At 44.2% G+C, this 24,747-nt stretch overlaps 1 protein-coding gene and 1 long non-coding RNA gene across 3 annotated transcripts in view; both read left to right on the top strand.

Moving 5' to 3' along the window:
* Window positions 1-13,855, top strand: part of LRRC28 (leucine rich repeat containing 28) — an 88,429-nt gene extending 74,574 nt beyond the window's left edge. For both annotated transcript variants that reach the window (XM_073618387.1, XM_073618389.1), the window contains exons 7-10: window positions 2,666-2,768; window positions 4,996-5,171; window positions 7,526-7,685; window positions 12,627-13,855. In XM_073618387.1, the coding sequence (XP_073474488.1) occupies window positions 2,666-2,768; window positions 4,996-5,171; window positions 7,526-7,685; window positions 12,627-12,699 (512 nt within the window). In that variant the 3' untranslated portion in view covers window positions 12,700-13,855. The remainder of the gene's footprint in view (window positions 1-2,665; window positions 2,769-4,995; window positions 5,172-7,525; window positions 7,686-12,626) is intronic.
* An 82-nt stretch (window positions 13,856-13,937) lies between these two features.
* LOC141131274 (uncharacterized) lies at window positions 13,938-17,834 on the top strand. Its single transcript, XR_012242715.1, has 2 exons — window positions 13,938-16,681; window positions 16,889-17,834. It is a non-coding gene; the product is annotated as an uncharacterized lncRNA (long non-coding RNA).
* The last annotated feature ends 6,913 nt before the right edge of the window (window positions 17,835-24,747 follow it).

The following is a 24,747-nucleotide window of genomic DNA, read 5'->3' as shown; positions in this document are numbered from 1 at the left end:
GAATTGTATGGGGAGGGCATTGAACCCCTTAGGCCCCTTTCATATGAGAGGTCCAATTGGGCCCACCTATCTGTTTTTCAGGCGTTACTGATTGGACCCTCTATTCTCCTTTATGGAGCACCAGATGTAAGCAGACTTGTTTATATGTCCATTTACACCTGCCTACCTCCAATTCGATCTGGCAAAGAAAAACGGAAAGGGTGTTCCGTTCCCCTTCCATCTGGAGGGATCGGAGGGCAGTCGGGTGTAAACAGATAACTGCATATGTTGAGTGAAAACAGACCTGTCGTCCGCCTGCTCCATTCAGCTCAGAAGGGGATCAGCAGACAGATCCCCTGCTGGGAAAAATGTATCAGGCCCGTGTGAAAGGGGCCTTAAAGGATTATTCCATTTAAGTCTAAAGTGACCACCTGTTTAAAAATCCTTCACACTTTGGAACCCTATCAGTTTGTCAGAACTCTCAAAATCTTTTGTCCCCAACTCCATTCTTGGTAGAGTAGCAGTTAGAACTGATGTCACCCTTGTGGCAATGTCACTGTTGACAACTCGCCAACTACAGGATCGCTAAAAAAAGGCTGTAAAATTACCCCTGTGCACAAGTTGCTGGCCTGATGAATAAGGAGCTGCTCCTTCTGTGACTGGAATGCTGCAGAAAGTCACTTGTCAGTGAGAGAGCGCTGCCTTGTTCATCCAACCAGCGAGGGAGCGACCTGTGCAAACGATGAGTATTCTTCTGCTTGTTCAGCCAGAATGTGCAAGAGAGGAGTACATACTGTATCTCACAAAAGTGAGTACACCCCTCACATTTTTGTAAATATTTTATTCTATCTTTTCATGTGACAACACTGAAGAAATGACACTTTGCTACAATGTAAAGTAGTGAGTGTACAGCTTGTATAACAGTGTAAATTTGCTGTCCCCTCAAAATAGCTCAACACACAGCCATTAATGTATAAACCGCTGGTAACAAAAGTGAGTACACCCCTAAGTGAAAATGTCCAAATTGGGCCCAATTAGCCATTTTCCCTCCCCGGTGTCATGTGACTCGTTAGTGTTACTCGGTCTCAGGTGCGAATGGGGAGCAGGTGTGTTAAATTTGGTGTTATCACTCTCACTCTCTCATACTGGTCACTGGAAGTTCAACATGGCAGATCTGAGGATCTGAAAAAAAGAATTGTTGCTCTACATAAAGATGGCCTAGGCTATAAGAAGATTGCCAAGACCCAGAAACTGAGCTGCAGCACATTGGCCAAGACTATACAGCAGTATAACAGGACAGGTTCCACTCAGAACAGGCCTCACCATGGTCGACCAAAGAAGTTTGAGGTCACGTGCTCAGCGTCATATCCAGAGGTTGTCTTTGGGAAATAGATGTATGAGTGCTGCCAGCATTGCTGTATATGCAGGAGAGGAGTCCGGAAGTATGACAGTGGGCAGTATGTGCAGGAGAGGAGTACAGAGGTATGACAGTGGGCAGCATGTGCAGGAGAGGAGTGCGGAAGTATGACAGTGGGGAGTATGTGCAGGAGAGGAGTACAGAGGTATGACAGTGGGTAGCATGTGCAGGAGAGAAGTACGGAAGTATGACAGTGGGCAGCATGTGCAGGAGAGGAGTGCAGAAGTATGACAGCGGGCAGTATGTGCAGGAGAGGAGTACGGAAATATGACAGTGGGTAGTATGTGCAGGAGAGGAGTACAGAAGTATGATAGTGGGTATGTGCAGGAGAGGAGTACAGAGGTATGACAGTGGTCAGTATATGCAGGAGAGGAGTACGGAAGTATGACAGTGGGCAGCATGTGCAGGAGAGCAGTACAGAGGTATGACAGTGGGGAGTATGTGCAGGAGAGGAGTACAGAAGTATGACAGTGGGTATGTGCAGGAGAGGAGTACAGAAGTATGACAGTGGGCAGTATGTGCAAGAGAGGAGTACAGAAGTATGACAGTGGACAGCATGTGCAGGAGAGGAGTGCGGAAGTATGACAGTGGGCAGTATGTGCAGGAGAGGAGTATGGAAGTATGACAGTGGGCAGTATGTGCAGGTGAGGAGTATGGAAGTATGACAGTGGGCAGTATGTGCAGGAGAGGAGTACGGAAGTAGGACAGTGGGCAGTATGTGCAGGAGAGGAGTACGGAAGTAGGATAGTGGGCAGTATGTGCAGGAGAGGAGTACGGAAGTATGACAGTGGGCAGCATGTTCAGGAGAGGAGTACGGAAGTATGACAGTGGGCAGCATGTGCAGGAGAGGAGTGCGGAAGTAGGACAGTGGGCAGTATTTGCAGGAGAGGAGTGCGGAAGTAGGACAGTGGGGAGAAGTGCATGTTGGGGGGTAAAACGGCCATACAGGAATATCATTGGGTCCTGTGGAGGAATGACTGTTAATAGGTAGAATATCAGGCATGAGGAGGCAGGGATGTCAGTGGTGGGGGAAATCTGGGGGGTGTGAGGGCACAAGGTGGTCAGGCAAACGGGAATGAGGAGGAAAAAATCGCTTCTGATGGCAGAATCACCCACTAGCAACACAAAACTCTAATTTAAGTAGACCAGATTAAAAAGGAAAGTATGCTGACAAAGCAAAGTTTTTATATTATTAAAGATAGATATATATATATATATATATATATATATATTGATATATTTATTTATTTTTTATTTTTTTACATTTAGATTTGGGAAGATCTCGAGAGCTGCAATACGTGTATGTGGATAATAACATCCAGCTGAAGGGTCTCCCTTCCTATCTCTACAATAAAGTGATTGGTTGCAGCGGGTGAGCTATTCCCATTTCCACATATAGTGTTACCTAGGATTCGTTTTCTGCATCCTTGTGCAATAAATGTTGTACTGTGTATATGTGTAATTAGATCATTTTGCACTTCCTAAAAGCTTTTGTATTTACATTGGCATGTAGTCTTCTGCTGTTAGCAATTTGCATTTACAATAAATGTTACTATATGATGATCTATCCTTTGAAACTGAGACCCAGCTTGACAGAATGAACAGTTTGTTGCTTGAACCTACTCCAGCTCACACAATGTTTTGTTGCCTTTGCTGTCTCTCTATAGACTTTTCCTTCTCTGCTAGTAAAGGTGGAATGTGTTCGGCTTCATTCACCACAACTGTGATGTGATTGGCTACTGTGATGTAAGGGGGACTTTGATGGGGACCCTGATGTAAACGGGGACTCTAATGGGTACTTTGATGTAAGAGGGACTCGGATGGATTTTTTCGGCCCCAAATATCTGTAAAATATATGAAGTATTCCCGGTGCTAAAAAGTTTGGAGGCCCCTGATATATACACTATATTACCAAAAGTAATGGGACGCCTGCCTTTACACCCACATGAACTTTAACCATTGCAGCTATAACAGCTTCAACTCTTCTGGGAAGGCTGTCCACAAGGTTTAGGAGTGTGTCTATGGGCATATTTGACGAGAAGGTCTGGATTGTAGTCTCCGCTCTAATTTATCCCAAAGGTGTTCTATCGGGTTGAGGTCAGGACTCTGTGCAGGCCAGTCAAGTTTCTCCACCCCAAACTCACTCATCCATGTGTTTATGGACCTTGCTTTGTGCACTGGTCTAAATCATTTGGTGGAGGGGGGTTATGTCGTGGGGTTGCTTTTCAGGGGTTCCAGTGATGGGAACACTTAAAATGATTGTAGTCTCTATAATAATAACAAACATGTTTATACTTACCTCCTCTGTGCAGTTGGTTTTGCACAGAGCAGCCCCGATCTTCCTCTTCTCGGGTTCCTCTTCACTGCTCCTGACTCTTCCCCTCCTAACGAGTGCGCCCATAGACCAGCAGCTTGCTATGGGGGCAGCCAAGCTGCAGCCCTGTGTGTCCATTCAGACATGCAGCTGCCGCTCGGCCCTGCCCCCGCTCTCCCCTGATTAGCTAAATGACTGATTGATAGCCGTGGGAGCCTATGGTGCTGCGCCTGTGCCCCAGCCAATCAGGAGGTTGAGTCCCGGAGGGCCGAGGGAATCGTGGACATCGCCGGATAGAGAATTGGCTCAGGGTAAGTGTTAGGGGGTGCCTGCTACACACAGAAGGTTTGTTATTTTAATGCATAGAATGTATTAAAATAACAAACCTTCTGCCTCTACAACCCCTTTAGGGCATCAGTGTCAGTGTGGAGGAGGAGCCTAGGATCCGTCTGCTCTGAGGAGTGTAATTGTAATAGGTAGCCGGCACCTCTCCCCGTCTGCTTGTCACAATAATAGGCGATTGCAGTGCCGGTTCCCGGAGGACATGTGGGCAATGGGTTATGGGACTCCAGAGCTGTCTGCCTCTGCCTCACAATTCTTTCTCCTCCTCTCTCCCCGAACGTCGAGGGGAGCTAAGAAGACACAGTAACAACAGCAGAGATACCGGAGTGCGCAGGGGAAGGAGAAAAAAGAGAGCTGCGGCGCCTCTCTCAAATCCAGTGGCGTGCTGGGTGTCACCCTCTGGCAGGGATCAGCCGGGTGTGGCCTGCTACCCCTAGCGACGCTACTGGGTGCTCTGCGCCCTGAACCCATCCTTCAAGCCAGTTAGAGCCTCCGGCTCTAAGGGGGGAAAAAAAAAAACTCGTAGAACTTTGTGTCCCTGCGCCCGGCGCTCCTTCATGGAGATGTCCCCCTGATGGACAGGCGTCCCAAAACTTTTGGTAATATAGTGTGAATATATAGTTGTTTCCTCAGAAAATTTGGAGTTTATTTTATTTGCAGTGCAAAGTGTGGAAATGCCTTGTGGATCTATTCGAGGTATTTCTTGTGAGTTCCCGTTTAGAACGCTACCGAGTCTGTTTGGATGGAGGCCAAAGAATGATCACTATTTTCCACTGCAAAGTGATTGGAAATGGCTACCTGCTAAGAGCTTGGCGTACATTTTCTAATAAAGAGCCGGCTTAGTTTCGTAGAACTCTAGATGCCTCTGTCAGAGAATTCCAGGAAAGAAAAGACACCTCATGATGTTATGTTTAACAGTTTCCTTCCTTTTCTTCCCTCACAGCTGCGGCTCTCCCGTTCCAGTATCCGAAACAAAGCTCCTTTCCTTCACCTCTGGACCACTCAGCGTCCATCTGCCGGCGGAGGTGAAGGGCATCGGATTGCCATGTGACTCGGTGTTGCCTCTACAGGAACTGGCACTGCGTTCTCTTCATGCTGCACTATGCTCGTTCTTACCAGGTGAAAGCGCCGTCTTCCCACATTTGTATGTAAAGCAGAAAAGTGTTTTCTCTCTGTTTTGTATATCAATCACACAAGGGTACATGTGATTTATGTAGATCATGGGTGTTGTTTGAATGCTCTGTGTTCTTATATTTGAGCATTGGATTGGAAATTGTTTTCTGATAGTTCCATTTCTTTAAAATTTTGCGGGTTGAATTACTAGACATGTGCACTGCCGAAAAATTTGTTCGTTTTCGTTTCATTCGTTTTTTATTTTTGTTTGTCTTTCGTTTTTTGGGGGTCATTCGTTATGATCGCAATTCGTAAATTTGAAAATTTGTAAATTCGAAAATAAGAAAGAAAATTCGAAAGAATAACTAAAAATAACTATTAAATTATAGGTATTGGAATTTCCTTTCAAATTTGGCTGTTAGTGAACGTAACGAATACGAATTTATCCAAAGCTACTAAATTATCAGAAATAATGAATGCCGCATCTAAACAAATGGAACGGAACAAATTATAAATATTAATAAAATGTTTTTATTAGTGTTATTTTTTATTATTAATTTGTTATGTTACATTCGTTTAGATACAGCATTTGTTATTTCGGGTAATTTGTAACTTCGGATAAATTCGTATTCGTTACGTTCACTAACAGACAAATTTGAAAAGAAATTCCAATACCTATAATTTAATAGTTAGTAATAGTTAAGTTATTTTTAGTTAGTTCTTTTTCGAATTTACGAATATTCTGATAAATTTGTTAAACAGGTTTTCGTTAATTCGGATATTTACGAATTAACGAATTTGTCGAAATTCGTTAATAAAAACGAATTCGGAACGAAACATGTCTATGAATTACTACATCCCTCTTATATTGCTCTTGAGGACCTTGGGATGGGATATCTTCACCTGATTTTTGAGTGGCGCCTAACTGCCATAGCCATGATGGGACGAAAGGGTGCCAGCATTTCTTTGTTGCAATGTTCATTTATTTTATATTATTAACCACTTGACCACCGAAAGGCCAGGGCATTTGTTGCTATTCAGCACTGCACTACTTTAAATGCCAATTGCTCAATCCTACACAAACAAGAGAGAAGAGCGCACAGGCTCTGGTGCAATACCCCCTATTTTATTATAAAAACTTGATAAAAATGCACTCACAAGAAAAAATAAAAGTGCACTCGCAAGAAAAAATAAAAGTGCACTCGCAAGAAAAAATTCATCACAGCTTATCAATCACATCTCCCCACCATGGTACTGTACACCAAAATCCTCTCACCCCTTGATAGGAGTTCCAGCTGACTCTGTGGGATATGGCAACAGTCCTGGATCGAATGCAGTCGCCGTTGTGCTTGATCTCATGCATGCTGACAGTCCACATGCGCAGGAAAACGTGCTTGGGGTCACATGATGCGAGCAGCTGGCTGCTGATGGGGTGTGTGTGAGCTGTTGCTACGACAACGTGTTTTGGAGAGCATAACCTCTTTTATCAAGCCCCTTGATCGGTCATACAACACTGTTCCCCAAATTAAATTGATATCATTTTTTTTTTTCAAACAAATAGAGCTTTCTTTTGGGGGTATTTGATCACCACTGGGGTTTTTTATTTTTTATTACATAAATGAAAAAACTTCTGTTATAAAACCTATCCATTAAAATTTTACTACTTTATAAATTTAGGCCAAAATGTATTCTTCTACATGTCTTTGATAAAAAAAAAAAAAAAAATCCCAATAAGTTTATATTGGTTTGTGTGAAAGGTATAGCGTCTACAAACTACGGTATATACATTTGAAAATTGATCAGTTCTGATGTACTGATGGCCAATCCCATTTCTTGAGGCCCTAAAATGCCAGGATAGTACAAATAACCCCCAAATGACCACTTTTTGGAAAGAAGACAGTCCAGGGTGTTTAGTAAGAGGCATGGCGAGTTTTTCAAGTTGTAATTTTTTGTCATAATGTTTGGGAAATTGAAGAAATCAAATAAAGTGAGGGGTTTGGTGGTCGTTAGGGATACTGACTGGTGACAATCAACACTGAAGAAATGGCTGCACTCCAAGATCCATCAAAATTCGTATTTAATGAACGAACATCCCAAGTGTTAGACAGTTCAAATGGTAGATGCATTTCACACACTAACAGGTGCGCTTATTCATTACTATAGTAATGAATAAGCGCACCCGTTAGTGTGTGAAACGCGTGTACCATTTGATCCTATTTAAACACCTTAAAATCGTATTCGTTTTCTAATATTTTGGAAGCTTTTATATCTGTTACCTTACTGTATCTATATGAAAATGTGAGGGAAGTACATTTTTTTTCATTGCCTTATACTAACCAATATCTTTCATTTGTTTTTAGATTTAAGTTGTCTGTCTCACATCTCATTGCCCAGAAGTCTTCTAGAGTTGTTGCAGTGCCCCCTGGGACATTGTCATCGCTGCAGTCAATCAATGTTTACCATAGTCTATCCAAAGCTCTTTCCTCTGAGGGAGACCCCTATGGCCGGACTTCATCAAGGGTAATTTGAGAGACTTGGTTAATTTCTGTATATTAAATAGTTTATTCTATGTTGCTAAAATTGATAATAACTCCTGGTGAATCATTATCTTTAACCACTTCAGCCCTGGAAGGATTTGCCCCCTTCCTGACCAGAGCACTTTTTGCGATTCGGTACTGCGTCACTTTAACTGACAATTGCGCGGTCGTGGGACGTTGCACCCAAACAAAATTGACGTCCTTTTTTTCCCCACAAATAGAGCTTTCTTTTGGTGGTATTTGATCACCTCTGCAGTTTTTATTTTTTGCGCTATAAACAAAAAAAGCGGCAATTTTGAAAAAAACAATATTTTTTACTTTTTGCTATAATAAATATTCCCTGAAAATATATAACAAAAAAAAAATCGCAATAAGTGTATACTGATTGGTTTGCGCAAAAGTTATAGTGTCTACAAAATAGGGGATAGTTTTATTGGCATTTTTATTATTAGCAATGGCGGCGATATGCGATTTTTATCGTGACTGCGACATTATGGCGGACACATCAGAAAATGTTGTCAATATTTTGGGACCATTGTCATTTATACAGTGATCAGTGCTATAAAAATGCACTGATTACTGTGTAAATGACACTGGCAGGGAAAGGGTTAAACACTAGGGGGCGATCAAGGGGTTAAGTGTGTCCTGGGGAGTGATTCTAACTGTGCAGGGGGAGGGGGCTACCACCCACATGACAGAGATCACTGCTCCCTATGACAGGGAGCAGTGATCTCTGTCATGTCACTAGGCTGAACGGGGAAATGCCTTGTTTACAAAGGCATTTCCCCGTTCTTCCGCTCCGTGACACGATTGCAGACATCGAATCCGCGGGACCCATGGTCACAGAGCACGCGGCGGGTGTGCGTGCCCTTAATTCCGCATCTTAAAGGGGACGTACCTGTACTCCCTTTTGCCCACCTGTGCCATTCTGCCGACGTATATCGGCGTGCGGCGGTTGGGAAGGGGTTAAGACTCCACTCACATATGTGCGAGTGTTTGCACATGCACATCGCAGGTACAGCAGCCCATTCATTCCAATGGATTGCCCCACCCACGAGAAACACGGGAAAAGAAAACCTTGAGCATTTTAAGCAATCACACCACTGCTTCCGATGTATTGGGGTGCAAATAAGAATTAATGGCACCCCCTGTCCCTTCATGCTCGCTCATAGAAGCGAACGCATACGTAAGTCGCGCCCATATATGTTAACGACATTCAAACCATACATGTGAGGAATCGTCGCGAACGTTAGAGTATCCGAAACAAGGATCAATTAAAGAATGAAAAACAGACAGAGGAAAAATTCACTCCAGGACTCTGCACGGGCTTGGTGGTAGGTAATCTGGGTTGAGGGGTGCGGGAGGATCCTTCCATATCAAAGGATATAAGTCACGTTTTTTTCAGCAGAACTTCACCCTCTGAAAACGTGGAAAAAGAATGTTTCTTGTTGCGGAAAGTAAAATTCAATCGAAAAGGGAAGGCCCAGTAGTATTTAATATTTTTGGCTATCAGAGGTCGTAGCAAAGGTTTCAAAGCTCTGCGCTTTTGGATAGTAGCCGGCGAAATATCAGCGAAGATCTAGATTTTGTGGTCCTGCAGTTGCAGGTCAGATATTTTTCTAGCTCTGGCCATAACTTGCTCTTTGACCGCATAATAATGAGGCTTTACGGTGATGTCTCTTGGCAGTCCATCATTCCGGGGAGCTGTCAGGGCCCTGTGAACTCTATCTAGTTCCATCTAGTGGAAAGGTATGTCAGGGATGAGGTGGTGAATGAGTTCTTTAACGATAGCTTGGGAGTCAATGAAGGATTCAGGAATGCCACGAACCCGGCGAGACCGATTTTCCAGGTCATCTATCTTGTTTAGCGCATCAGCCAATCTCTTGTGTTTGCCATCAATACACTCAGTGTTTTGGTTGGTTCTGGTGATGGTATCTTCCAGTGTGATCTCTATTGTTGCTATGCGGAAGCCCAGCTCCTGAAATTCATGTTTCAGATCAAAGGTTATGCGTTTACTTGCTTTTTTAAGCCCTTGTTCTAACGGGGTGGAAAACCTTGCCACCAAAATGGGATCCCTCGAGTATTCTGTTGGTGGTGGCGCCACGTCCTGGGAGTTTGGGAAAGAGGAGGGACCGTCCTCCATGCTCCCCTGACTTGCAATATCACATAGTGCCCTGTCCAGGTCTGACTGGGAAGAGAATATACAGTATCCCCATCTGGGGACATGGATGCAGCCTGAGAAGCCCTGGCACTGAAATCCTTCGTTGAGCCATGTCCAGGCAGATCCAGGAGCCGTGTCTGTGTCTCTGGCTGCAGCACCTGTGTGTGTGCTTTGGGGCCACCGCCATTTTGGACATGCGGGCCATCTATAGAAGTTTGTCTGTGGGCAGTTATGGGGGCGTTCAGGCTTACCCCTGTCTACAGTGTCTTGCAAAAAATATTCACCCCCTTGGCTTTTTACCTATTTTGTTACATCACAGCCTTTATTTCAATGTTTTTTTTAATCTGAATTATATGTGATGGATCAGAACACAATAGTCTAAGTTAGTGAAGTAAAATTAGAAAAAATATATACATAAAACTATTTTTCAGAAACAAAAAAATAATTGGCATGTGCGCGTATGTATTCACCCCCTTTGTTATGAAGCCCATGCAAAGCTCTGGTGCAACCAATTACCTTCAGAAATCACATAATTAGTGAAATGATGTCCACCTGTGTGCAATCTAAGTGTCACATGATCTGTCATTTTTGAAAGGCCCCAGAGGCTGCAACACCTAAACAAGTGGCACCACTAACCAAACACTGCCATGAAGACCAAGGAACTCTCCAAACAAGTAAGGGACAATGTTGTTGAGAAGTACAAGTCAGGGTTGGGTTATAAAAAAAAAAAAATCCAAGTTTTTAATGATCCCTAGGAGCACCATCAAATCTATCATAACCAAATGGAAAGAACATGGCACAACAGCAAACCTGCCAAGAGACAGCCGCACAACCTAAACTCACGGACCAAGCAAGGAGGGCATTAATCAGAGAGGCAGAACGGAAACCTAAGGTAACCCTGGAGGAGCTGTAGAGTTCTACAGCAGAGACTGGAGTATCTGTACATAGGACGACAATAAGCCGTACGCTCCATAGAGCTTTATGGGCTTTATGGCAGAGTGGCCAGAAGAAAGCCATTACTTTCAGCAAAAAACAAAATGGCACGTTTTGAGTTTACGAAAAGGCGTGTGGGAGACTCCCAAAATGTATGGAGGAAGGTGCTCTGGTCTGATGAGACTACAATTGAACTTTTTGGCCATCAAAGAAAACGCTATGCCTGGCGCAAACCCAACACATCACATCACCCAAAGAACACCATCCCCACTGTGAAACATGGTGATGGCAGCATCATGCTGTGGGGATGTTTTTCAGCAGTCGGGACTGGGAAACTGTTCAGGGTTGAGGGAAAGATGGATGGTGCTAAATACAGGGATATTCTTGAGCAAAACCTGTACCACTCGGTGTGTGATTTGAGGCTAGGACGGAGGTTCACCTTCCAGCAGGACAATGACCCCAAACACACTGCTAAAGCAACACTTGAGTGGTTTAAGGGGAAACATGGAAATGTGTTGGAATGGCCTAGTCAAAGCCCAGACCTCAATCCAATAGAAAATCTGTGGTCAGACTTAAAGATTGCTGTTCACAAGCACAAACCATCCAACTTGAAGGAGCTGGAGCAGTTTTGCAAGGAGAAATGGGCAAAAATCCCAGTGGTAAGATGTGGCAAGCTCATAGAGACTTATCCAAAGTGACTTGGAGCTGTGATAGGCGCAAAAGGTGGCTCTACAAAGTATTGACTTTAGGGGGGTGAATAGTTATGCACATTGACTTTTCTGTTATTTCGTCCTGTTTGTTGTTTGCTTCACAATAAAAAAAAAAAAACACATCTTCAAAGTTGTGGGCATGTTCTGTAAATTAAATGATGCAAACCCTCAAACAATCCATGTTAATTCCAGGTTGTGAGGCAACAAAACACAAAAAATGGCAAGGGGGGTGAATACTTTTGCAAGGCACTGTAGGAGAGAGATGTCAGAATTGGCCCGGATGGCAAGTGGTTAAGGAGCTTCACACCCTCCAAGTGATTTTGTTTTTATTAAGGGGGAATTTTTTTTTCTTCACCTCATTGGTATTTAATAAATGTTTGTCGAGTGCACTGTAAACGTGCTGTAAATGCGCTATTAAAATTACAGTCCCTAAAATTGTTTTTTTCTAAATGCTCCTCTGCCATTGTTACCACTTCTACTTTAACATTTTGATACTGTAATGTGTTCCTTCTTGTTTGTTAAATTACTAAAATCTAACCTGATCTCGGAAGCAGGCAGGGTCCATCAGGGTTGTGGGCATCTGAAGCCCACTTGTTATTTATTTCCAGGATTTGGTGCAGCTGGCTACCCAGTATGCACCTCCCGATCTTGCACCTGCGCAGTAATGCAATTTGCGCAGCACTGTTTCTTCATGACAGGTTGCCATAGCAATGGTGGTGTCGGCAGAAGTTCCCACCTCGTTGTTGTGGCCACCTGTCAGAGGACAACATAACATAAGATGATAAAATAGGCAGTGAAGTGGTTTATTACTTCCATCTAGCAGCACTGGGGTCGTCGGCTCGAATCTCAACCACAGCACTACATGCCTGGAGTTTGCATGTTCTCCATGTGCCTGTGTGGGTTTCCTCCCACCCTCCAAAGACATTCCGGTAGGTAAATTGGCTCCTGTCTATTTTGGCCTCAGTATGTGTATGTATGAATGAGTTAGGGACCTTCGATTGTAAGCTTCTTGAGGGCAGGGACTGAGATGAATGTTTTAATATGCATGTAATGCACTGTGTAAATTGATGGCCCTATTTAAGTACTATAAATAAAATAATATGTTGGTTTGTTTTTGCAGGAGAACAGCTGTCAGTTTTGTGGCTTACTGCTGCTCCACCCAGTGTCTGCAGACATTTGACCTACTGAGTTGATGCAAATTTATTTTCACCACTAATCTCTGACTGTCCCGTCTTCTGCTGTCCTTCCACTGTACAAACATCAGGAGCGACCAGGACCTCCTGGATTTGGAAAAAAAATCTCCACCTTGTCAACAACATCTAGCCGCTATTACATGTTACTGGCCTTCCCACAGACTTCTCCAAAAAGACATTTTTCTACTTCTGTGTTTTCAGATGAATCACAAATACCACAGGGAGGTGGAAGCTCCTTCTAAAATACTTATGAATGAGGAGATTCAACAGTTCTCTCCTTAAGTTTCAAATATGCGTATACAGTTGAAACAAGGAGGGTGAAATGAGGAGATGGTATGGTGTGGTGGACTATACAGGGGTATTGTATGTGTATGGGTTAACTGTTGACGAGCGTATAAATATATATATATATATGAAAGGGCATTGTACAGATTAAGAAGACATGTGCTACAATGGGGGACTAAGTCTGAAGTTGCCAACACCAGGCCTTAAAAAACAAAAAATTGAATATATTAGTTTACCAGTTCTTAGTTTTGGTGGCTCTATTAGTATCTTAATTTTGTACAGTACAGGACACAGGCTTGATATTCACAGACCCTGGGTTATAGGCTGCTACTTTCAGGTGATTGGACAAAGCTCTGCTGGACATTTCCCCAGGTATCCCCCTATAAGCCCACCCCACTGTGTGAGTCCTCCATTTTTTTTCTCTAGTGTCCTAAGGTGAAGGACGTCTTCTACCTTTTATGGAGAAATCATTCTAAGCTTAAAGTGGCTGTAAACCCTTACATATACCCATTGAAGTGACCGGCCTCAGGCGATACACAGAGACGAAACAAATCCTCCTACATAAGTTGTACCTGTTAATCTGCAGCCTTCTCTTCCTTACATCTGTTCAAAGTGCAGAATGTATGCAGATTATCTGAGCTACCAGAAAAAAAAAAAAGGGGGTGACGAGCTGAAATTACACACTACAGAGCTTGTTGAAGAGAGCTCTGAGAGCTAATTGGAGGGAAAGGCCAAGCGCAGTATTCCCTACACACACAATCATGTGTAATAATACTGGGTACTGTAATGACGTCAGGCTGGAAACCACCGACAATTTAAATGGAAAACCAAATATTTCTCAGAAGGGTCCAAAGCTTTATTTATATGGTCACACGGTACACATACGGCAACGTTTCGGAGCCACGCAGGGCCTCTTCGTCAGGCAAGTGACGGAGGGGCCCTGCATGGCTCAGAAACGTTGCTGTATGTGTACCGTGTGACCATGTAAATAAAGCTTTGGACCCTTCTGAGGAATCCTTGGTGTGTTGAATACATTTTTCCATTTAGCTTGGAGGGAAAGGACACATCCCCCTGCACACAGGAACAGAGCTGAGGCTGTCAAATCAGCTGGAGGTCCCTACCCTGTCACCTTTTATCTCTTGGTGTCAGGAAAACTTGTCAGAAGTGACTCATGCTGATAACAGAGGAACGAAGCAGCAGACCGAAATGACACTGAGTGATTTTAATTGAGACAAGTACACACTATGGAGGCTTATGCTTTGTTCATATTTCATGTCCAAGGTTGACAGCCACTTGAATTAGTTTATTTCACTTTAGGATTTTTCTTCAACACTTCTCTCTCTTCTAATACAACAATTGAAGCTGTGCATGTGGGTCAGTGCAGGCTCTGTAAAACCTTGGGAGCTGTACCCAGACCCCACACCATGGGTATGGCCTGTAATGTTGCTTCAGGCAGCGGATCCTACTTGGGTGCTCACATTGGCACTTGGTGCAACTCGTGTAGTTGGACGCAGGGTGATATAGAGCTCCAGAACCATAGGTGGTCCAAACCTGTGGAACCCTAATACTGAAGACCTCTCCAGGGGTAGGCCCATTGTAACAGGCAAAGCCTAGGCTCTATACAGAGACATGGACAGATAATTTATTGGACTGTTGCCATAGCCCCATTGCAAGTATGAGACATAATATCTCTAACTTTACACTTCTCTTGTGTATCCTAAATAATATTTGTTTCTACTTTTTATGTTTATACTATTAGGAAACCCAAAATGTGTTTGAAGCTTGTACAGTGTAAACCTTTCAAATTTGCACTAAAAAAAAGTCCCATTATTTAGCTCCTTGATGCCTTGCACTAAAAATTCCACCACATCCACCTAGTCTTAGGTGGATGATTAGGTGTTGTATCACACCAAAGGTCTCGCAATTTACTGCCACTTCCACCTACATCCCTTTTTAGGGTATTCAGGCACTTCCTCCTACCTATTTGCCATGAGGAGTTTGTTACAGGACACTTAAAGAGGAACTGCAGGATGCTCACATAATTTGTAATAAAAACCATCTTTGCCATTCTGAAGCTTCCCTCCAACCACTTTGCATATTATTTTATATATACTGTGATTCTATACTTGCCAAATATGCTGCAGGAATCTCCCCCCACTGAGTCTGGCTGCAACCATTTTAACTGTGGGCAGCTGAAGCTTGCTGCTTGTTCACTTCCTGGATTTACACAGAGGCGCACCACCAGCTCTGCAGCTCTCATTGGCCCTCATGACTCATCCCCCCTCCCTTCCTGGCAAACTCTCACAAGAGTGAGAGAGAGCTGTGCATGATGTCATAAGCCTAGGCTTTTTACCAGACAAGAAGCGGGTTGTATAAGGTATTTACTGGCAGAAAAAAAATTGTTTAACTATCCAAAGGTAAAACAACAACAAGAGCAAAAGATTTAATAGATGGAAAGATGAAAAAATTACTGAAGTTCCGCTTTAACACCATGTTGCTGTGAACTCCCTTACAGAAATACTTAGCCTATTTCCACACTCTACTCTCGGAGTACCGCACTCTGATGTGGCCCGCGACCTCCTGCTCTGGGATGGCGGGTCGGCAAGCCCAGATGGCCAGTTCCTGACCCGCCATCCCAGAGCATCAGTGTTGTAAATGGAGCTAGAGGAAGCACGGCTGCAGAGTGCGCTGAGCCGCATAAGCCAAGAAAACAGGCTCCTCTTGGTTGTTCATTGCCCTGGTCCAGTTTGCTGCGATTTGACAGATAGAGATTGCAGCAATAGCTGGTTGCAGAGCAGGGCCTGTGAGAGTAAAGGGATCTCCTAGAAGCGCCTCAAATGTTGTCAGCAGAATCTTTAAAGGAACATTTTCTATAGGTACAATCAGATGTTTGAGCTCTGGTGGAACACTTACAAACACTGCCCTCTGCCTTACTTTCTAAAAGGGGTTTCCAAACTATGGCCCTCTAGTTGTTTAGGAACTACAATTCCCATCATGCCTAGTCATGTCTGTGAATATCAGAGTTTTACAATGCCTCATGGGTTGTGTAGTTCCGCAACAGCTGGAGGACCGTAGTTTGAAGATCCCTGACCTAGAACAAGTCACATGTAATGTTCCTTTTGCACATGTTCTTGGAAACGTCATGGAAAAAATATGGATTTTTGTGCCAGTGTTTATGGATACTTTTGATTTTATTTGTTTGTAGCACTGCATATACCCTTTCTTTCATGCTCTTATTGTTACCAACAATTTTATTTTATAGTGACTATTTATAGTGAATATTCTCTATCTTTATAATCACATCACAGTGGTAAAGTGAAGCTTTCAGATCCATGCAGGACCCCTTGTTCTGGCAAGCCATTGCTAGGTGCATAAGGCAGCTCATCTCAAGAGCTTACACTGCTAAACAGGGGCTTCCAACTCAATTTCATGGTTGCGTTCACAGGGTGGGTTGTATCTGTAAGACTATTTAAATTTATCCAGGGCTTCTTTTTTTTTCTTAGAGAATAGGTGGAGGAACTCAACAAGCAACCAACCGACCCCCCCCCCCCCCCCCCACACTGAACCACATCAAATCTTAAAGGGGCAATAAATACTAGGAGTACATTATGTGCGGTGTTTAGGGATGCACAGAGTGCAGTTTCAGGGGTACGCTACGTACATAGTGCCAAGTTAAGGGTGCACTGTGTCGATTGCAGTTTCAGGGGTGCGCTGCGCAATGAGTGCAGGGTTCAGGGTGTGACACCCTGAAAGTGCACTCTGTACATAGCAAACTGTTAAACCCTGCACTCTGTACATAGCACACTCCTGAACCCTGTAGTCTGTATGTATGTACAGAGTGCAGGATTTAGGGGATCACTATGCACAGAGTGCACTTTCAGGTTGTGATACATACAGACTACAGGGTTCAGGAGTGTGCTATGTACAGAGTGCAGGGATTAGGGGTGTGCTATGCGCAGTGTTCAGCTCTCTTTCACAAGCACTTCCATCCCGTCTTGGCTCTGATCTGTGCACCACTCTCCCCCATCCCCGACCTCTGCACCACTCTCCCCCATCCCCCACCTCTGCACACATCTCCCTCCACAACTCTCATGTCTTAAAAAAAAAAAAAAAAGAAGAAGCTTCTTTGCATCTCATCTACCCGGCCTAGTATCTCCCAGTGGTTCCATCTCTCTCACTTGCAGAGAGATCATTGGTCTGCATCTGTGCACCCGGGGCCATATGAGAAACACAGTGCAGCTTACCACATGATGCCCCACCTAATTGCATGGCAGGCAGGCATCTTTGAAAGCCACCAAAAGGACTTTTGTGTTTAGAAGTGACAGCGGTGAGCAGAGAGTGGGAGACGGAGGTGGTGGAACGGAGTTGTGTTTGATACAAGTTGCTCATCTTTGCAGGGTTATAAGGGGCATTTCCAGCAAACCTTTGCACTGACCCAGATGCACTGCTTCAATTGTAGAAAAGGGATTGAAGTGTTAATTCAAGAATCCCAAAGTGAAATGAAGTAATTAGGCTTAGAATGATTTCTCCATAAAGGAAAAGAGGTCCTTCACATTAGGACACTAGAAAAAAAACTGAGGACTCACAGAGGAGGGGGTGGGGTTAATAGAGATTTGTCCAGCAGAGCTCTGCAAAGGTCCAGTCCCCTGTATGTAGCGGCCTATAACCTGGGTTCTATGAATAGAAAGCCTGTGTCCTGTTCTGTAATCCAAAACATGGAATTCACAGGTAAGTCAAAAGTCCTTTCTCGCTTTTCAGGATGCGAAAGTACAGAAAATGCCTATTGATCTTGACAGAAATGCGGTGTCCTTGTCACTTCCTGTGAGCTTATTAAAAAACAAAAATCTTCATTTTCACCGTGTAAACTATTAGACCAGGGGTGTCAAACTCAATTTCACCACGGGCCACATCAGCATTATGGTTGCACTCAAGGGGCCAGTTTTATCTGAAAGACTAGATGCCAAGAGTACCCCACCTTCCCCTACATCACGGTGCACCCCGTGTTGCTGCTGGGGGCAGAAGTGGGAAGCAGAAAGTGCAGAGTCTGGAGGAGGACTGAGTCTGCTGGAGGCAGAGATGTGGGGTTTTTTTTGTGGCTACACAGAATCTGTAGGAGGAGTTCTGTCCTAACTGCTGAGACAAGCTTCTCTACAGCTGCATGAGGGGGTTGCCGCAGCTGCAGAAGAGTTGTGATGGCCACATGAAATGACCTGGTGGTCCTTCTTCAGCCCGCAGACCTTGTGTTTGACACGTGTACTCAGTGCCCGGACAAGGTCGTCCGGTGCCCAGGGCGAAGACGGAAAACTGCACCCCCCCCTGCTGTGAAAACTGCAGTGCCTACAAACGATGGGATCTATACTGGAAAAAAAAATTTATACTAGTATTGGCGGCGACCAGCGACTTAGGCGTGGTTCACACTGAGGCAACTTGTCAGGTGACTTAGTCTTTCTCTCTCACTGCCACTACTGCGCCCACCTTCCTCCAGTAAATGGTCCCGTCCAGGGCATCCGACCCTGTGTGTACTAGACCCATCAGTCCACTATGTAATGGAGATGAACAAGGGTAGACATACAGAGGTCTGTTATTTGCTGGATTAGGTAAAAAATAAAGAAAAAAAAAACATGCAGCCATTACATCTAGGGACTGGTAAGCTGCAAGTTATTACATTTAGCTCTGACCACAATACATTTACGCAGCTTAAAGCAGTTGTACATTTCAGAAAAGCAATTCACCCATCATGCTGATTTTATTCTGCATTTGGCAGATATTTGTTTACATGCTGAGATTAGTACAGCTCCCACTGTTCTTCTGGCCCGCTCAGATGTAAGCACTGCAGCTCTCATAGACCCCAGCGCTATTGTTGTGTCTTTGCCTCGCTCTCCTCCTTGCCATTCACAAAACACACAGCCCCTGGCTTCATTTTGTGAATGGCTAGGTGAAGAAGGAAGCAGAGGCATGATCATAGTGCTAGGGTCTATAAGACCTCTGGCGTCTACAACAAAGTGGACTGGAAGTACAGTGCAAGCTGTGCTAATCCTACCATGTAAACAAACAGATTTGCCGAATGTAAAACAGAGCCAGCATGATGGCGGTTGTTTCCGTGGCAATAGAATGTATAGCTGCCGGGTCTGTTTTTTGCACCCTGAGTTGGGCTTTAAAGTGTTACTAAACCCACAGCGGTAAAATCAGTCTGTATATGCAGTAGAGCATGCTTGTTATACTCACTGTGGAACCTAAGGGGTTAATCCTCTGCATTGTGTAAAAAAGCTGTTTGATCCTGTACTCCCTGATCCTCTCACTGTCCCCAATCTATCTGCTCATAGGGGACAAGCTGCACATGCTCAGTTTAGTGTGTATTGCTAGAGAGGTTTTTTTTTTTTTTTTTATTTCCCTGGGAGTGCGCATATGATCAGCACAGGGCCAATCAGCACTGTCCAGACAGAGGGTCAGGGGTCCTGCAGGCTCATAGGACAATCACAGGAGGATGAAAACTACAAGCTTTAACAAGACACTGATAGAAGTCACAAGACTGCTATATACTGCTGATGAAAAAAGGTATTTAGCAGGTAATTTTTACTAAAACTATTGCATTTCCATGTTCTGTGTACTGTGGGAGACCAGATATAGTGAATTCAAGCTGCTGCGTTTAGTAACACTTTAAAGGAGAAGCCCAGCCTAACACTAAAATCGCTACATCTACATTCATCCACGAGCTAACACTAACCTATCTAACCCTGTAAAGAAGAAATCAGTATACATACTTTTTTTGAAGCCACTCCCATCCGGTTACCAGCTGTGGAAGCTCTGCAGAGGACACAGCTGACAACGGCTGTGAAATGCTTGGGAAGTGATGTCACCCATGGAGTTACTATAGGGCTTCCGTTGTCTGCTGTGTCCTCTGAACCCGCCTACACAGTGAAGCCTCGGCTGACAGCTCAGCGTGGGATCGGGTCAGAAAAGGTATGTACAGTATCTCACAAAAGTGAGTACACCCCTCCCATTTTTGTAAATATTTTATTATATCTTTTCATGTGACAATGAAGAAATGACACTTTGCGACAATGTTAAATAGTGAGTGTACAGCTTGTATACCAGTGTAAATTTGCTGTCCCCTCAAAATAACTCAACACACAGCCACTAATGTCTAAACCGCTGGCAACAAAAGTGAGTACACCCCTAAGTGAAAATGTGCGCATATTGGGCCCAAGTAGCCATTTTCCCTCCCTGGTGTCATGTGACTCGTTAGTGTTATAAGGTCTCAGTTGTGAATGGGGAGCAGGTGTGTTAAATTTGGTGTTATCGCTCTCACTCTCTCATACTGGTCATTGGAAATTCAACATGGCACCTCATGGCAAAGAACTCTGAGGATCTAAAAGAAAGAATTGTTGCTCTACATAAAGATGGCCTAGGCAATTAGAAGATTACAAGACCCTGAAATTGAGCTGCAGCATGGTGGCCAAGACCATACAGCGGTTTAACAGGACAGGTTCCACTCAGAACAGGCCTCGCCACGGTTGACCAAAGAAGTTGAGTGCACGTGCTCAGCATCATATCCAGAGTTTGCCTTTAGGAAATAGACCTATGAGTGCTGCCAGCATTGCTGCAGAGGTTGAAGGGGTGGAGGGTCAGCCTGTCAGTGCTCAGACCATACGCCGCACACTGCATCAAATTGGTCTGCATGGCTGTCGTCCCAGAAGGAAGCCTCTTTTAAAGATGATGCACAAGAAAGCCTGCAAACAGTTTGCTGAAGACAAGCAGACTAAGGACATGGATTACTGGAACCATGTCCTGTAGTCTGATAAGACCAAGATAAATTTATTTGGTTCAGATGGTGTCAAGCGTGTGTGGTGGCAACCAGGTGAGGAGTACAAAGACAAGTGTGTCTTGTCTACATTCAAGCATGGTGGTGGGAGTGTCATGGTCTGGGGCTGCATGAGTGCTGCCAGCACTGGGGAGCTACAGTTCATTGAGGGAACCATGAATGCCAACATGTACTGTGACATACTGAAGCAGAGCATGATCCCCTCCTTTCGGAGACTGGGCCGCAGGGCAGTATTCCAACATGATAATGATCCCAAACACACCTCCAAGACAACCACTGCCTTGCTAAAGAAGCTGAGGGTAAAGGTGATGGAATGGCCAAGCATGTCTCCAGACCTAAACCCTGTGGGGCATCAAATGGAAGGTGGAGGAGCGCAAGGTCTCTAACATCCACCAGCTCTGTGATGTCATCATGGAGGAGTGGAAGAGGACTCCAGTGGCAACCTGTGAAGCTCTGGTGAACTCCATGCCCAAGAGGGTTAAGGCAGTGCTGGAAAATAATGGTGGCCACACAAAATATTGACACTTTGGGCCCAATTTGGACATTTTCACTTAGGGGTGTACTCACTTTTGTTGCCAGTGGTTTAGACATTAATGGCTGTGTGTTGAGTTATTTTGAGGGGACAGAAAATTTACACTGTTATACAAGCTGTACACTCACTACTTTACATTGTAGCAAAGTGTCATTTCTTCAGTGTTGTCACATGAAAAGATAGAATAAAAAATATTTACAAGAATGTGAGGGGTGTACTCACTTCTGTGATTTCTTCTATACAGGGTTAGGTAGGTTAGTGTTAGATTGTGGATGTCTATAGATGTAGTGATTTTAGTGCTTGGCTGGACTTCTCCTTCAAGTAAAACATAAAAACACTACAGTTATCTCATGCAAGTCACATTTGTGTCTTCTCCCACTCCCGATGATCTGAATATGCCGATTCAACAGAGGATGTAACATACAAGCCCAACAAAGAGGGCACTTCTGTGACAAAATGTCATTGCTACATCCATGTGTCAGCTTTCTGCTGCATGCACTGCTTCACAAGAGGCCTTTCTGTGGTAGATTTGTCAGCAAGACAACCTTTTTTATGTACTTGCCTGATCAAGATCGGCTTCCCATTTTTTCTTTTTAAAGTCAGGTACATAAAAACTGTGGACAGCATTCATAAATACACATGTGAAAGAACCTGTACATAACATGATGAAGTAGATCCAATTATATTTACTGTGCAGTGTGTTGACCAGTATTAAAGAGGAAGTAAACCTCTATAGAGAGGAAGAGGTTTTACTTCCTCCTTTGCTCCCCGCAAAGCCTGCAAATGAAAAACATAATGGGCTAATATGCATTGCATACTAGCCCATTATATGACACCTGCAAGCCCGCGCTGTCCCCTGAGCAGGCCGCGTCCATCTTCGCCCCTCTTCCTTCTGAGTCCACGGATTCTGGCTCTGTGACTGGCCGGAGTCACGTGACGTCACTCCCGCGCATGCGTGTGCGAGCTATCCGTCACGCCACACGCTGGGGGAAGAAACGGCACGGTGGCCCATTTCTTCACAGCGCATGCGTCGATGACAGCATCGGTGCGCTACAAGTGAAATATCTCCTAAACGGCGCACGTTTAGGAGATATTTCCACTACCTATAGGTAAGCCTTATCCTAGGCTTACCTATAGGTAAAAGTCACCCAAAAGGGTTTACAACCACTTTAAATTCCATTTTACATAAGGTCACCTGCAACATCCTTAAAGTGGAACTTCACTCTCTCAAAACTGAAAATATAAAAATGATAAATGAAAAAAAAAATAACAAATATCATACCTGCTCTGTGTAATGGTTTTGCCCAGATCAGCCCCGATCCTCTTCTTCTTGGGTCCCCCGCTGGAGCTCCTGGTTCCTCCAGCCCACTGAGTGCCCCCTATAGCAAGCCACTTGCTATAGGGGCACTTGTGCGTGCTCACTTCCAGGTTGGCTCTGTGTGTCCACAAGGCACACAGAGCGTGGCTCGCACCCCCCCCCCCCCAATGGCTGTGATTGACAGCAGCAGTAGCCAGTGGCTGCTGTGTCTGAGCCAATAAGAAGAGAGAGCCTCCGCTCTCGTGCACATTGCTGGTTCAAGATCGGGATCAGGTAAGTATTCGGGGAAGGGGGGGAGCTGTTCGCAGAAGGACTTTTACTTTAATGCAGAGAATGCATTTATCATTAGTAAATCAATTTTAAAAAAATAACATATTTACTTCTTGTAAACTTTTTTTTTTTTTTTTTTTTTTTTTTTTACACTCTCCAAGAGCAACACAGAAAAAAAATAAAAAATGATTTCTTTAGTTGGGGAAGGCTAGAATCCCTGTTGCAGTCTTTCCCTCACTTCCTGTCAAAGAAAGCCGTTGTCGCCAGGACAGGATAAGAGAGAAAAATATAACAGAGCCATTGATAGCAGTTCAAACCCAACAGGAGTTCTATATTCCTTCCCCACTCTATTCAATACTAGAAAAATTGTTTTTGGCTTGACATACACTTTAACATTAGATTTACAAAGACCCTAAGCAGCTGAACTTCTACAAAAATGAACTTGGTCCATTATTAAATTATTACCGTTTAAACTATTAAAGCAGCTGAATTCCAGGAATTCAGCTACTTGGTAAGAAAAATGAAGGCATACTATGAGTTAAGTCCAGCAAAGTGCATGACACCTCATGGGCTTAGCTCTGTTATTAATATCTGACAGCTTAACAGTACTCCCAGAAGCCAGCTATTGCTGTAGTTCCAGGAGCCCGGCGCTGATCCTTCTAAGCTCTGCATCTTGAACAGGAGAGTTCCTGCAGTTGCTATGCCCGCCCCTTCCCTCCTCTTGCCTAATCACAGATCCCTTGGTATTATGTGAACACGTTCACAAATTACAAAGGTTTTGTGAATGGGCAGCAGAGGGGAGGGGTGGGCATGGCTGCTCTGTGTTTTTTTTCCTCCCCAGTTCCCTGCAGTGCTTCATGGCAGAGCGATAAACCTGTCAGATGTAAATAATAGTGATAAGCCCAGGAGATGTCATGCACCTCCTTGGACTAAACTCATAGAGTGCCTTCACTTTTCACAAAGTGGCTGAATTCCTGGAATTAAGCTTTAAATCAAACAGGTTGCAGATCTGACATTTTCATTATCATTGATCGCTCTGTGAACTGCACGCTAATTACATGGATGTTCTAGACAAGACTATAGAAATGCTCTTCACGGTAAATATGGAGTCTGTGCTTAATGTATTCTTACTGGCTTATCATTTGTGAATATGTATACTGCAAGAAACTGAACGGGCGGCACAAAGGTCTGTTTCTGATTCTGTATGTTGGCCATAGGCAAGCAGATCTTTCATCTGATACAGTGAAATGTTCTCCAGCCTAGATACCGCACTTGGAACACTGCTCCAAGCTGGAGACCAAGCTCCCACCATCCTCAGGTGAGGGGTGCAGGCTGGCAAAAAGCCCATCTGAGGCAGCGCATGCATGAAAACAAAAAAGCACCACTCTCCGAACTAGCCACTATTTTATAGACATCAAAACGGCTTCAGCCTGTAAGTCTCCACCAAAGGCCATGCACTCTGATAGGTGGGGTACACCGAACCGACATTCCTAGCCAGAAGATGCCTGTATACACCCTCTCTGGGCACAGGCAGATCCCATTAGGGGTGCCCAGGACTGAGGGTTGAACTACCACGGTCGGCAAAGCTATACACGACTCTCTTTCATTACTGATATCCTACTCTGACGAAGACTCACACTCCCAACAAGCGGGCTTATATGATAACATTCTCATAATTCATTTGGCTTAACTAGCAACTCCCGCTAATACATACAGGATTGGTCAGAGTCTTACGCAACCACGGACATGGAATGTTTATAACCTCCATGATTTTTGCCCTACAGGTTGCTTATTTCTGCCTCCACAACCTTTCTTGTGTGA

The sequence above is a fragment of the Aquarana catesbeiana genome, linkage group LG03 (genome assembly GCF_042186555.1).
Source record: "Aquarana catesbeiana isolate 2022-GZ linkage group LG03, ASM4218655v1, whole genome shotgun sequence".
Lineage (NCBI taxonomy): Eukaryota > Metazoa > Chordata > Amphibia > Anura > Ranidae > Aquarana > Aquarana catesbeiana.
This window is presented reverse-complemented; position numbering and strand designations above follow the sequence as displayed.